This window comes from Corvus moneduloides, chromosome 6 (assembly GCF_009650955.1).
Source record: "Corvus moneduloides isolate bCorMon1 chromosome 6, bCorMon1.pri, whole genome shotgun sequence".
NCBI classification, from domain to species: domain Eukaryota; kingdom Metazoa; phylum Chordata; class Aves; order Passeriformes; family Corvidae; genus Corvus; species Corvus moneduloides.
The window spans coordinates 4,595,843-4,610,438 of NC_045481.1; the positions used below are offsets into that span (position 1 = coordinate 4,595,843).

Consider the following 14,596-nt stretch of genomic DNA (forward strand, 5'->3'; position numbering starts at 1 on the left):
TGTATTTTACAGAGAAAAGTGTTTATCCTAGAAGGAATAATTGGTAAGTGTGTACTAGGTTGCTGTTACAGTGGAAATAATAATGATGATGTTGCTTGGACACATGAAAATGTGTTGTGACAGTGATAGTGTGTTGTAACTTGCTTATTAATTCTGTGAGGAAAAAGCTAATTCATACCTCTCTCACCTGTAACTGGGTTAGAGTGTGCACAGGAGTTACCAGAGTACAAGCTCATGCATGGCTTTACTGTCATGAATTCTTAACTGTCTGGGGATGAAGTTAAATATGTGGGAAGCACCTCTCTGTATTCTTTTTCACCATTTGACTTGTGTGCAGAATTGTTTCATTTCAAAATCTTCTCTAGCTTTTTTATTTTTGTTTATTTGGGTTTGTTTGGTTGTTGTTATTTTAAATTTTTTTTATTTTCCTGAAGTTACTGAGCAGGAAAATAGGTTTTGTGCACTTTAATAAATAGAGAATGAACCATTAAATAAAAAGGGGACCTTACTTGTCTCTGTAGGTATCTTTATGGTTTCGAAGAGTATTGCCGTTCTGCAAACATTCAGTTTAGGACCATCCATCACAATGAACCAAAAGTGATAGAAGACACACAGAAACACGTGGAACCAATGGAGGAGAGTGTGAAAGAGGAACAAAAAATGCCCCCAACAGAAGTTAAAAAAGAAGCAGAAGAAAATTATTCCAGCAGTGAAAGTGAGAAAGAAGAAATTGAGCTAAGATCCCCAAGGGTGAGTGGTTTGAACTGATTTGTGTTTAGTCCTTAACAAAGCCCCTTTGTACAGTGAGCAGTTTCCATAATGAGTTTTCCCTGTGGAGCAATTGCATGTTGGAATTGGTGCACTTGTACAAGTGTTGAGTTCTGTGAGTGTTAACTGTTAATTATGTTCTACCCAGAAACAGAATCAGGTTTGATTATTCCTTCATATTCCACACGTGTGGGATTTGCTCAGGCTGTGTTGGATGTGCTGTGGTTCAGGGATGGCTTGGGAGCTGCTTTGAGCTGTGTATCATCAGAACAGCGAAACACAGCAGGACAGTCTTGGTTGTGGGTGAGGATTTCCACAGGCACAGGGAACCTGGAGCCTTCTGGCAAGAAACAGGAATGTCAAAAACCTGCTGTGGATCTAAGAATCAAAGGAAGACCCATTTCTCTGAGTTGGTTTTTATCACAGTCTCTTTTCTAATAAAAAAACCCCACTCAAATATTACAGTATATAGACAAAAGCAGAGAGAGGAACAATTAAGTTTAGCCTTCATTTGTCTTTAAATGCTGTAGAGGTGAGGGTTGCATTAGTAGTTATATAGATCAGACCAGTGACCCATCAGCTGGTGGATACTGAACACCACAGAGAATACAAATAGTACTTTGGAAGTATTGGAATATGACTGTAGCACTCAGTTAATTACGTTAAAAGAACATTTTGTGCTCCTTAATAGAGCACGACTACTGAAGGACAAGAATTGCTACTTTAAAATTGTTCAAATTCTAAGGATTCTGTTCCACTAAAATGTCATTCTGTTAAAGTACTTCTTGCAAAGCAGCTTTTCAAGCAAATATATGGCCTTATAAATCAATAGATGAAAGGACATGGTGTAAACAAGTTGAGACTTCTAGTATGTATTATATTTCTATCTAAATGGAAGTGGTTATTCCAAGCTGCATCAGCCTCAGAGAACTTCCTGCCATGACATTAGCTTTGTTCTTAGTTTGTTCATTTATTTTTGAGTTGGTTTTTCTTTTTGAGGACACTCAAAAAAAGGATAAAGAAATGTAAGAATTTTTGTCTTTTTATTAATTGGTTCCTTGTTCTGCCTAAAAACAATGATCCTATCAAGAGACTTTTAATAAATCAAATTATAATCCTGTGCTAGATCTCCAAGAATCACTTGCAGATAGCCCCAGGCAGCAACTGCCTGAGTACTCAAAGTGCCTTTTAAAAATGGGATACTTAAAGTTTTTTGAAAGCTGACAAATTTCTGACTATGATGTCCACAGGTGACTGTCAGGATTGAAGATGCTGAGGGGAAGATGTCTCCTCTCAGTACTCCTGTACAAGCACTTTAAATAATGTATTGCTGTAGGTGAACAAAGACATTTTGGCCCATTGTATCAAAGCAACAAACATCTGAACAAATGTCCTGAAATCTTCCAGCAGTTAATCAGAAACTCATCCTCTTTATTCCAGATGAACCAGATACAAAACCTTCAAGCTTTGATCTTAATATTTTAGAGTATTTTGTTGTTTTTGTCACCTCCAGCCTTTCTTCTCAACAGGAGTTGCATGTCTCTCGTTTTTGCTGAGATTTGGAGAGGTTATGGAAAAAGCAGGTGACAGGAGTCATTAAACTGATCTTATTTCTGTTCCAGGGACGAAGAAGACTTGCCCGAGATGCAACCCCTGCTAAAAAAGATGGTGAAGAGGATAAAACCCAAGAGAAATTAAAAGACAGTAACAAAGAAAACAAAGATGTAGAGGAAACACCTGAGAATGCAGAAAAGAAAGAAAATGAAACTCCACTAGGGAAGAAAAGTACACCAAAGCAAAAAGAGAAGAAAATTAAAAAACAGGAGGATTCTGATAAAGAATCAGATGAAGAGGAAGAGAGGCAGAGGGAGAGGTAAGCACTAACTTGTATCACCTTCCTTTGAGTTTCTCTGTGCCATAATTGAGCTGTTCTTCAGGCAGGAGAACGCAGACTTGATCTTACTGAAGTGTGAAAATCAGAAAGCTAATTCACTCAGACAGGCAGGGAAGGGAACATTTTATTTCAAGCCCATAGAGCCTGCTGTACTTTATGGAAGCATCTTTTTGTGGTCGATGCCAGACAGTATTTTTCACTGTCATTTTACTTGCCAAGGCTGTGTTGGTGTTTTATCACACCAATACCTCCAGACACCAAGCTGACCAGGCTGTAAGTCTGCCAGATGCTGTGAGGATGGGAACAGCTTGAAGACGCTTCCCTGGGCAGTTGAAATAGAAATGGCAAATCCCTCTTCTCCTGTCCTTTTAAGTGTTTGCTGATGGCTGGTGAAGCTACAGGCTCCTTGTTTTTATTGTGTGTCACTTGATTAGGCATCAAAGAGTTTCCTTTAAGCATGTGGGTGTTGCTTGTCCTCTGAGTTGCTTGCTACAAGGTAATTGATCTTCCACTGAATGCCAGCAAATATTTTTCATTAAAAGCAAGCCCATAGTTCTTCTCAGTATTCTCTTTCTTGCTGACATTTTTTGTAGTTTAACTTTCGAATTATGCTAAATTCTCCCTTAAATAGGGAGGTAATTATAGCTAAAAATGGGTTAGGTTGTAATTCTTGAACATATGTTTGAGTATAATATTTAAATAGTAGTTATAGGTGTAATAAGAGGTGGATGTATCTAATAAAGAGCTGTGTAGACACTCTTAAGCTTGGCTAAACACTCTTGTAAGTGTGGGTTTTTTCCAATGGAATGGTGGTTGTATCCATGAGAAGATCACTATGATGGCATTTCAAACTTAGGTGCAGTTCATAAACTGTAGCCTGTTAAGCAAATTGTAAAAGAACCTGTTTTTATAAATAATGGGTCAAAATCAAATCTTTCAAAAAGTGAAGTTAGTTCTTCCTGTCCTGTTCAGGAGACACACACTGAGTTAACTTTTATTCCTCTTGGTATAATCAAAATATTAATTTAAAAAATAAGCTTTGAGGTAGTTGCACACTTTATAAATTATGTTTAAATTTTAATATAATTTTCTGGATATTTTTGGCACTTAGCCTTATTCTCCCTAAGTCCTGTTCTTGATTTAAAAAAATCTGTTTCTGAGCGAGCTTCAGAGACAGGACAGGGTGCAGAAAATGAATTTATTTTTTTCTCGCAGCCTTTTTCTACCTTGACTACTCTCTTTAAATGTTAAAATATGATTGTTGCTAATTAGTGGGCATTTTACTGCAGGGAAGAAATTGAGAACAAAGGAGAATCAGAAGGTGAAGAGGATGAGGAGGACACAGAACCCTGCCTGACTGGAACCAAAGTGAAAGTAAAATATGGACGTGGAAAGACTCAAAAAATTTATGAAGCCAGTATTAAAAGCACAGAAATTGATGATGGAGAAGTTTTATATTTAGTTCATTACTACGGTTGGAATGTAAGGTGAGGATAACATTTCTTTGTTCAAAGGCTTTTACAAAAGAAATTTTTGTTTTTAAGGAAATAAAGTGGGAGCTGGTCAGTGGCGTGACTCCAAATTGAATTTTCAACAGAACAGGCTCTGACTCTTTCACACTCTTCAATGTCAGTGATTTTGTTCATGGTGTTGCGTTGAAACGTCAGAATATACTTGTATTTTTCCAAGTGTCCATCTGGCTTAGTAATCCTCACTCCTTCCAGGAGTATCCCTGATATTTATTGTGTCTGTCAGTGTTAGCACTAGCAGACTTTCTTTTAAAGGAGTCTTTGATAATGGTGAAGATATTTACAATTAAGTGTATTAAGCACTGGAATTTTGGCAGCAAAATATGTTCTTGTATTGAATGTTAACTGTGATTGTAAAAATGCTTCTCCTGGTAGCCAATCTTTATGCTACTTTATATACTTCTGGTGTATGACTCGTGGTATTCCAAATCCATAAGCAAATTTCTTTCTGTGGCAACATGAAGTTTGAGTGTGGGAATATTCCCCAAATATTTACAGGTGTCCCTTTACCTTATTTGTACCTCAGGAAATTTTGAGGAGCATTAGTGTGTTTGTGCTTTTCAGAATCTCATCCAGTTTGTTGCCATAATTGAAAAACTTTACCTTTCAAAAAAAAGGTACATTTTCCTGCTGAGGCATGGTGTGGTGAAAACTGTCTCATGTGTATGATGTGGAACTGAGTCAGTCCCCTGAGTGTTCCCGTGCTTTGTGGTGAGAGACAAGGCAATTTGTACCTTCATTCCCTCATCCCATAAGATTTTTTTTTTGGACTAGACATGTCATTAATCTTTCTAAGGCCAGATGCTGCATGTGTTGTAAATACATGCTCTGCTGTCATGGAATGGTTTGGGTTGGAAGAGACCTTAAGGCCCATCTCATTCCACCCCCCTGCCACAGGCAGGGACACCTTCCACTAGACCAGGTTGGTCTGAGCCCTGTCCAGCCTGGTGTTGGCCTTTTCCTACCTAATAAATATTTTGTGTAATTCAACTCTTTTAATCCTCCTATTCAAACAACATTTTTATGTGCAGTGATAACAGCACGTTGTTATTCTCTTTCAGGTATGATGAATGGGTGAAAGCTGATCGGATTATCTGGCCTGTGGAAAAAGGAGGACCAAAGAGAAAGCAGAAGAAAAAAACAAAAGTAATGATTTCAATAAGTTTGTAGTGCTGTATTTAATGGCTAGCACTGTCCCTGTTTAAAAGGAAAAAAAGTTATTCCATCCACAGTGTAGTTTTTTAATAGAGCAAAAAGTTTGATAATCAGCAGTGAAACATTAATAAAAATCTGTTGTGTCCCCTGCAGAATAAAGAAGATGGTGAGAAGGATGAGAAGAAGGACGAGGAGAAACAAAAATCCAAGCGTGGGCGGCCCCCTCTGAAATCCACTCTTCCATCCAACACGTCCTGCAGCCTCCCCAAAACGCCCAACAGTGAAGGTAAATCCGGCTCCAGAGGTGCAGGGAGCAGCGTGTGCTCCCCACCATTCCCAGCTGGATCCCAGGGTCCCCGTGGTGCCCTGGTGGAGTTGTGGCCTGGAGCTGCATGTGAGCTCTGAGGTCCCTCGGGGCCGGCGCTGCCACAGCACAAACGCTCGGCGCTCCTTCCGCTCGATGAACATTAATTCTTTCGATTTTAATTTTAGCAACACCTCGCAGGCAGACGAGACGTAGCTCAGGAATGTTTGATTCTGATAGAGGATCAAACGGTGAGTGATCTCAGCCCTGTGTATGTTATGGAGGTTTTTTCAGTACCTTTTTGAAAAGAGGTTTGGTTTTTATTTTTTTTTTTTACCTTCTTTTTTAGTTGTTTTTTTTTTTTTTTTTCCTTTCTCCTTGTAAAATTTATTGAGGAAGTAGTTGAGCTGACACTGCTGAGGAGCACAGTTTGTGCACTGAGGAGCAGTGACTGTACAAGTGATTCCATGTTCTTCAGCCAGACCCTTTCAGTCCTGAACAGACCAAATCCAGTGCTATAATGATAGTCTTAATTGTGCTAATTAAGTCTTCAACCTCAATACTACATCATCCAGCAGAGCAGTTAATTATACACAAATGGCAGCAACATCTTTGGTATTTCTAAGCCTCTCTGAACAAGAGCTGAAATGAAATCACGGTCTCCTTTTAGTACAGATCCCTGAATAATCTGGTAATGTACTGAAGCCTGCTCTCTGCGTGGTGCATCATTTGTACAATAGCTTAGCAATGAGTCCATATTGGGATGTAGAGGGGTTTTATTTTTGGGTTTGGGTTGGGTTTTTTCCTCTGCATGGAGGGGAGAAGTGTTGATTTTTGGTTTTGTACTGTCACATGGAGGAGGCAATATCCATGGGATCAGGAGAATGTGTAAAACTATTTTTGCTGCTATAAAATGTAATTCATTTGTATTGGATTATTTGGGAAATAGTAGTAGGACAATCATAGACTTGAACTAAATCACCTGAGTTAAGAGCATCATCCAGATGCTCCCTCAACTCTGCAGTTTTTTAGAAATTTTAGGTAAAAATAGAACTGTAGCAAGTGTGTTGAATAATGCAGGATTTTTTAAGTTTAATATTAATTATTGTAAACTGATGTTGACACCACAGATTACTGAAAATAGGGGTTTTTTGTGAGGTTCAAATAAGAAGTCATGTTGTAATTAATTATTAAGGGTGCTGTTTGCTTCTTTTAAAAATTTTTTTAGACTCTGGCACATCTGACAGTGAAGCAGATGAGTCATCTGAAAAGAATTTGAATGAAGAATTTTCTCCAGAAACTTCAGAACTGGAAAAAAGTGAAAAACTCCGTGATGAGAAGCTGGATGAGGAAAACCCAAAGATTTCTCATGCGTTGAAAGAAAATGACAGGACTCAAGTACAGCCACTAGAAACACTGAAACTGGAAGTTGAGGAAAGTGAACAGATTGTCCAAATTTTTGGAAATAAAACAGATCAAATGGAAGAAATCAAAAGAGAGGTTGAAAAATCACCTAAGGGAAAAGGGAGAAGGAGCAAGACAAAAGATCCGTCATTAGAGAATGCAAAGATTGCACCAGGAAGCCAGGAAGAGGTGGCAAATGAGTCTCTTACAGAACCTGAAAGATTAGATGTGTCTTCCTTGGACTGTAAAGACATTTCCAGCACTACTGAAAGTGAAACAGAACCTTCCACAAAAGATAAGAAGCTTTTGAAAAGGAAAACTTTGGAACAGGCATCACCTGAGAAGAGAAATCGACGAGAGAGTGAGATGGAAGTGCCAAATATTGTATCTGAAGAGAGGACCAATGAATGTACTGGAGCAGAGGAATGTAGAGGGCTGAATGCTGAGGAGTCCCTCAGAACTGAAAACGAGGAGATGCCATCCCTGGTGGCGGAATCGGTTCCACACGGCCCAGAGCTGAGGAACGACAGCTTCCAATGTCCGGCCGAAGCGAACGAGAGCCTTCCCTTAAAAGATGAAGATGACACAATGCCTCAGATTGGTCCTGAAACCTTGCTGTGCCATGAAGTAGACCTGGATGACTTGGATGAGAAGGAGAAGAGCAGCAGTGAAGACACAATAGCAGAAAAGCCAGACCCCAATGCTTCCAACTCTGCCCCCTCTGCCTTAGCCCCCACCGTCACCTCGAGCTTCCCGGTGGCCTCTCCCTTGGCCCTCAGCCAGGACGAGTCACGCAGCATCAAGAGTGAGAGTGATATGACCATTGAGGTGGACAGTGTGGCAGAAGAGTCTCAGGAAGGTCTCTGTGAGAGCGAGTCTGCCAATGGATTTGAAGCCAGTACCACGTCGAGCAATTGCAGCATCGCCGGGCAAGAGAGGGAGATGGGAGAGAAAGGTGAGCATTTCCTGGAGGAGTCATTCCCTGCTGGAATCATTGCTGAAGGTGTCTTGAGACTGGTGTCACTTGGCTAAAAATGGCTGGTTTGTTGTGTCTTCTGGTTCTAGAATCATGGAATGGTTTGGGTTGGAAGGGACCTCAAAACCCGTCTTGTTCCAATCCCCTGCCATGAGCGTGGACACCTTCCACTATCCCAGGTTGCTCCAAGCCCCATCCAACCTGGCCTGGAACACTGCCAGGGATGGGCCAGCCACAGCTTCTCTGGGCAACCTGTCCCAAGTCCCCCTCCAGCTCTCTTGGAGCTCCTTTAGACCCTGGAAGGGGCTCTAAGGTCTCCCCAGAGCCTCCTCCAGGCTGAACAGCCTCAACTCTCTCAGCTTGTCTGGTTTTAGACTTCTTTGTTGCTTATAAAAAGAGCTTTTTAGTAGTAGAAGTATTTGAGGTGTCTTATGTTTTATTTTTGATTTTTTTTTTCTTCTCTCATAGGTCAAAAAAGACCCAGTGACAGTAATAGTGGAACACTGGCAAAAAAGCAAAAGCGAACTCCAAAGCGAACCAGTGCTGCAGCCAAAAATGAAAAGAATGGAGCAGGTATATTCCTGCAGGGGGAGGAGGGGGAAGGTTATCCTGTCCTGTAAACATGTGTAAGAGCCTACTGTTCTCACTGTTACAATTAATTTCCAGTGGATGGGGCTTCCCTCTCAAGGTTTCTAATTTTAATCATCTTGGTTGTTGGTGATAAACTGGAGAGAAGTTCTGAGCTCTGCAGTAGCAATGTAACTGGGAAATCTCTTGGCTATTTTATATTACTTACTTAGGAAAAACATCTAAATTATTATTTATATTAGCAGTTACTAAATATTTACCATTATGCCTATGTATTGGATTGATTATGAATTTGGGAGAGGGCACATTTGAAGTCTTACAATAGGTGTTTCTCATGGCAAAAAAATTGCCATTATGAAATATGGAAAAATGTTTGCTAAAGAACAGCTTTTCATCCAAAGGAATCCTGTCCAGCTTTTCTTTTAAGCATTTGACTATTTCATAACTTGTTATAGAAATCTGGATTTTTGTGTTTCTGTAGCTCATTTTTCGTAGAACCACAGAATGGTTTGGGTTGGAAAGGACCTTAAAAATTATCTTGTTCCAACCCCTTGCCATGGGCAGGGACACCTTCCACTATCCCAGGTTGCTCCAAGCTCCATCCAGCCTGGCCTGGAACACTGCCAGGGATGGGGCAGTCACTCTTCTGTGGGCAGCGTGGGCCAGGGCCTCAGCACCTTTATAATAAACAATTTCTTTCTAATATCCCATCTATCCCTGCCCTCCTTCAGCTTAAGGACATTCCCTCCTGTCACAAAATTTTTGACAATCATTGCATGAATGAGTCAGTGTTTTTGGCCCTTGTGACAACACTGTTATATTTTTAAATATCAGACTAAAATAGTAATTATCTGACATACACTATTCAGATATATTTAACATGCCTGGGGAAAACTTGGCAGTTATGGTGGGAATCTAAAATATTTGAATATATGAGCTAAAAATTTTCAGTTACGTGTTAAACTTCTGTTGTTTTTAGTCATGTTTCAGAACTGTTCCTTTAGATGTGTAAAGCAGTTTGATAACTAAATACAATCATGTGCTACCTACCAATAGTAGTACAGGCTTATAATCTTTAAGAAAAGGATTTTAGTGTCTGCTCTTATTAGAAAGCTAAAATAGGTGATGTAAGAGAGTTTATCAGTGCTCTAATATTCTAATTTTGATATGTTTATTTATTCTTTCTGTAAAGAAATTTGGCTATCGCTTTTTAACTAGGTCTAGTCAGCCCTTGAATTCTCCTGCATCAACCATGATTATTACACTTGAGAGTTCAGTGCATGTTGTGTCTGGTCAGGTTATTCATAGAATCTGAGGCCATTATTCCTTGGATGCATTCTGGGATCTTCTGAGCAAGAAATATCAGTTTTTTCTTAATCATTATTTTTTTATTATAACCACAATTGTAAAAATGTCAAGGTGGAGGTTTTAAATCCAAATTAAATTCTTCCTGCAGGACAAAGCAGTGACAGTGAAGACCTCCCTGTTCTGGACAGTTCCAGTAAATGTACTCCTGTCAAACACATCAATGCATCCAAACCACAGAAGATTTCCCGCTCCCCTGCCAGGGTGATTTCCCCTCACATCAAAGATGGAGAGAAGGACAAACACAGGGAGAAGCACCACCACCAGAATGCTTCACCCAGAGTGTACAAATGGAGCTTCCAGCTCAGTAAGGATTCTTGCAAAGACTTGATTACAGGGAATTTGTGAGAAAATTTGTTCTGAAAGAAAGACATGCAAATTTTAGCATTCTAAATTAGGTGTGGGCCTTTTCTGGCATAGTTACGGAAATGGGTTTTCTTCCATGCTGTGTCCTACATCCTCTTAAGAAATGCATTCATTTGTTTAAAATCACCTTGATGAAGTTATTTTTTCTCTTCTTTCCATTTACAGATGAACTGGACAATATGAGCAGCACTGAAAGGATCTCCTTCCTACAAGAAAAACTACAGGAGATACGAAAATACTACATGTCCTTGAAGTCAGAAGTAGCAACCATAGACAGGAGAAGGAAACGATTAAAAAAGAAAGACAGAGAAGGTAAGGCTGAGATTTGTTTTATGATTCCCATGAGGAGTTAATTTGTTTGGAAATGCGTAACTCAAAGCAACTTGAGTTTAATTGATGATATTTTTGAAGAAAGGAAAGTGTTACCATCTGTTTGCATACATATTTAGAAAGAATTTTTGTGGCTTTTCAGAACTTGAACCTGACAGAAACGTTTGCTGCCTTTTATAACTGTGTATTAGAAACTTGGGCTTCCTAGTGCAAGTGTTTTCCATTAGTGCAATGACTCATCTGAGTTACCGTTTCAATAATTGGGTAAGGCTAATCCTGTGTCTGTGAATACAGCAGTGAAAGCAATTGGCAGAACCTCTGTATCAGTTTTTTGTGCCTGTGCTGCTGCTTTGATGTTTTTTAAACAACCAAATAACCAAGGAAGCCTTCCTTGTGAGCTGTACTTCGATAACCTGCTGCTGATCTGTTGTTCTGTATGTTCAGTGTCACATACAGGAGCATCCATGTCATCTGCTTCCTCAGACACTGGAATGAGCCCCTCATCATCCTCTCCTCCCCAGAACGTGCTGGCTGTCGAATGCAGGTGATAAAACATTTTCTGCCTTGCCAGCAACTTGCTGCCATGGACATAAACCCTGAAATTCAGCCACAGAAAGCACTCAACTGGTTTGACATTGCCAAGTATATCCTGTACACACTTCCACTGCTGGACTGTACCTGTTCCCCCCTCCTACCCTCTTCTTTTGTTTAATTTACTGTTCAGAGAACTTAAGCTCATTGGTAACTGAAGGTTTGTAGGCACAATGTGACATCCTTGTCATTGTGTTTGTTTTTGTTTCTTGTTTGTTTCTTTTTGTTTTGTTTTGTTTTTCTTAACACAGAGAAAGGGCACTTATGAAATTTGAAAAGTTATGTCCAATGAAGCATTCAGGTGTTCTAGGGTGATCTTAAAAAAAAAAAAAAAGCAAGTGCACCAAGCAGACATCAGAGTATTATCCAAAAGAACTGAATAACTGCTGCACTTTCACCGAGCTGTGGGTAACTCTTGGTGAGTAGTTCCTCTTTGTGGAAGCACTTGCTATACAGAACTGCCAAAGTATGTGTTCAGCAATGTGCCCAGTTTTAAAGCTGTAAATGGGACAAAATAAATTGTGAAAGGAAGTGTAGTTGACTGAAAACTACAGTTGTAATAAGTCTTCCACTTTTTATAGGATTTTTGAGCACACAATTATGCAAATGTTTTAATGTTTATTAATGTTTACAGTGGAATTGTGAATAGGTTTTCAGTGGACTATCTTATCCCTTGACAAAAATATTTTGTCTTTTTTCTATGTAATTTCAGAGTTTTTATTTTGTTACAAAAAGACGAAAAATGAAATATATAACAACAATGAACTTATTTAACAAGATTTCTAAAGCTGAAATTTTTGTGTAAAATAAGGTATCTTGCGACTTGTTAAATATATTTATTCAGACATTGGATGTTGTATTTTTATGTATTTTTTAAAATATTAATAAAATTGGAAAAAAAAATTCTAGGTTAGTTCACTCTTTGGACAAAACATCCTTATCAGTTCTGGTTCTTCAGGAGGAGTTATCCAGTAGCCAAGCCTGTACTTCCAATGGGTCTGTCTACATATCCTCCACCACACAGATCTGCCAGCAGGCATCTGGGTTCAACTAAAACTTTATTTGGAAACTTTGGCAGTCCTAGTACTTAACCTTGTTTGGAGGAACAAAATTTATTGGGTTGCCCTTAAGATGCTTTGTCACAAGTTCTTGTGTTTGCTGTACTGCCGAATAAATTTATATCTCCCAAAGTTGAGATGCACCAATAAAGTAAAGCAACTGTGTGTGCTCTGCCTGTGGATTGTCCCACGGGCAGATGCAGGTTGTAAATAACTCTTCCAAACCCATGTATTTAAAGCAGTTTGCATATACATTATGTATAAAAAGTGATTTTTTAATCAATTTTTTTATTCATGTTTGTACATTGAAAGGGGGTCTGAACCCCTTTTTCTGTGTTTAATATGCTGTAGAGTAATAACATAGATGCTCTAGACTGTATATCGGGATATTCTGGTTCCACACGGCAGAAGGTCAGGAGGAAACACTAGTGATGGCGTAGCATTACTAAAATTGATGTTTCTTGAAATTTCATTTTACAACATTTGTCAACTTGTGATTCCAATTCCTTCCATTTTCGCAGAAAATTAAAGAAAAAGTACTCTTGTAAATGCACTTTTTCTGTCTTTTCTTCAGCAGAGCAGAACTATTTCAATGTAAGATAAATATGGAGCTCACTAGACAGCGCTAATAAATGCCATGTTTTAAACATAGGCTTTATATTCTATTTTTATTTAAGTGATTGTTCTTGTAAATGTCTGGACTTTACCCTAAATAGGAAAGTTAATCTCCATAAATTACTGTAAAGACTTTTTTCAGAGCTAACTTTTACTTGTTAATCTTATAATAGCTACGAATAAAAAGCAATACTCATTTAAAAGGAAGTAGCATGGGTCACATGTTTAATATTTGCAGAAGCAAATTTAAAATCTGGGGAAGTAACAAGTTTAATTACGTGTTGTGCAGATCTCTGATATCTAACCTGTGTGCACACTGTGAGATCTGAAACAGGCACAGAGGCACTCCCAGCACAGAGGATGGAGGAGCTGCTGCCCGTCTGTGCCTCGGTCTGGATGTTCCCCACGTGCGTTCTCAGCTGACTGCTGCTCCTGTCTCTTAGGAATGTTTAAAACACTGCTTGGAAGGCTCCAGGTATGCTCCTGTGGAACATGGAAACCCATTCCAACCCACTGGCAGAGAGAACTTGCTCCTTTGCTTCCTGTTCCACCTGCTTCCCTTGCACTGCTCACCCCAAAAACAACTGGCATTATTCTGGCACAGCACTAAACCTGCAGGAAAAGGTGGACTTTCTGCCAAGCCACTGGCAAAGCCTCCAGCATGTCACTGATTTCCTGGTTTTATCTTTCTGGGAAGGAGCATATCAGTTAAATTATTCAGTAGATGTTTGCAGTAGTTTCCTATGATGTTTAAAAGTATCACAGAGAAAAGAAGATTTAACTGGTATCATTGGGCTATCGTGGGTTAAAGGTCAAATCAAGAAAAAACCCTAATAAAATCTATGATTTGTAACTCTACAATAATCCCCTTATTGAAACCTTGTTGATATAAATTCCAGAATGTCTTTCACTGAATGAAAGTTTATGCTGTTGAAGACACAGTAATTATGATTATACAGAATTGGGTTTTTTTTAAATAAGAGATTAAATATTGTGTTTCTGAGACTAAGCAAAAAATAAAGCATCCTTGTGGCAGTCTTTGTGCTGTTCTCCTGCCTTCTGCTCTACAGGTTTTTCTCAAAATGTCATTTCAAGCTTCCTTAGGAGATTAAAAAAAAAAAAAATTTAGATGTATGCAACCCTCTTAAAAAGAACAAGGTTGATGTGGTATGCAACACTCTTAAAAAGAACAAGGTTGTAAGAGAATCAGACTCTTCCTTCATTTCCTTCAGTTGATACAAAGAACTGTCACATTGCTGGCTGATACCTTATTTTGGTGTTAGCATAAATCTGAAAACTTGGAATGTTTCCATGCAAGGACATAAGGTAAGATTCATTTCCTTGTTTTAGTTTTCACTTTCTTTCCGTCAAGTGTATCAGCTACATTTGTACTAATGAGTTTTGATTTTCTACTGTGAAAGTTTAGCAACACCCAGTTAAATCCCTGCTTGGTTTTGGCTCCTCTCTCAGGTTGCTGGTGGCTGAGAAAGTTTCTCTTGCTTAATCAGCCTGAACAGATCAGGAGATCAGGCAGGAGAAGCAGAGTTGTCAGAACAATAATAACAAGTCATTGTTTTGACAGAGGTTAAGCAGATTTGCAGTAGTAATTATCAGTGAATTAAAAGCATAACAAGGGCAAAGGAATGTGTGTCT

The 14,596-nt window shown here is 39.0% G+C and overlaps 1 protein-coding gene across 4 annotated transcripts in view; it reads left to right on the top strand.

Moving 5' to 3' along the window:
* The window catches only part of ARID4A (AT-rich interaction domain 4A), a 47,502-nt gene extending 33,521 nt beyond the window's left edge, over positions 1 to 13,981 (top strand). For 3 of the 4 annotated variants that reach the window (XM_032113515.1, XM_032113516.1, XM_032113517.1), the window contains 11 exons: positions 522 to 750; positions 2,391 to 2,641; positions 3,952 to 4,149; positions 5,253 to 5,337; positions 5,500 to 5,632; positions 5,839 to 5,901; positions 6,879 to 8,009; positions 8,499 to 8,603; positions 10,075 to 10,290; positions 10,515 to 10,661; positions 11,124 to 13,981. In XM_032113515.1, the coding sequence (XP_031969406.1) occupies positions 522 to 750; positions 2,391 to 2,641; positions 3,952 to 4,149; positions 5,253 to 5,337; positions 5,500 to 5,632; positions 5,839 to 5,901; positions 6,879 to 8,009; positions 8,499 to 8,603; positions 10,075 to 10,290; positions 10,515 to 10,661; positions 11,124 to 11,227 (2,662 nt within the window). In that variant the 3' untranslated portion in view covers positions 11,228 to 13,981. The remainder of the gene's footprint in view (positions 1 to 521; positions 751 to 2,390; positions 2,642 to 3,951; positions 4,150 to 5,252; positions 5,338 to 5,499; positions 5,633 to 5,838; positions 5,902 to 6,878; positions 8,010 to 8,498; positions 8,604 to 10,074; positions 10,291 to 10,514; positions 10,662 to 11,123) is intronic. The other variant, XM_032113518.1, reaches the window with a different exon arrangement.
* Positions 13,982 to 14,596: the final 615 nt, after the last annotated feature.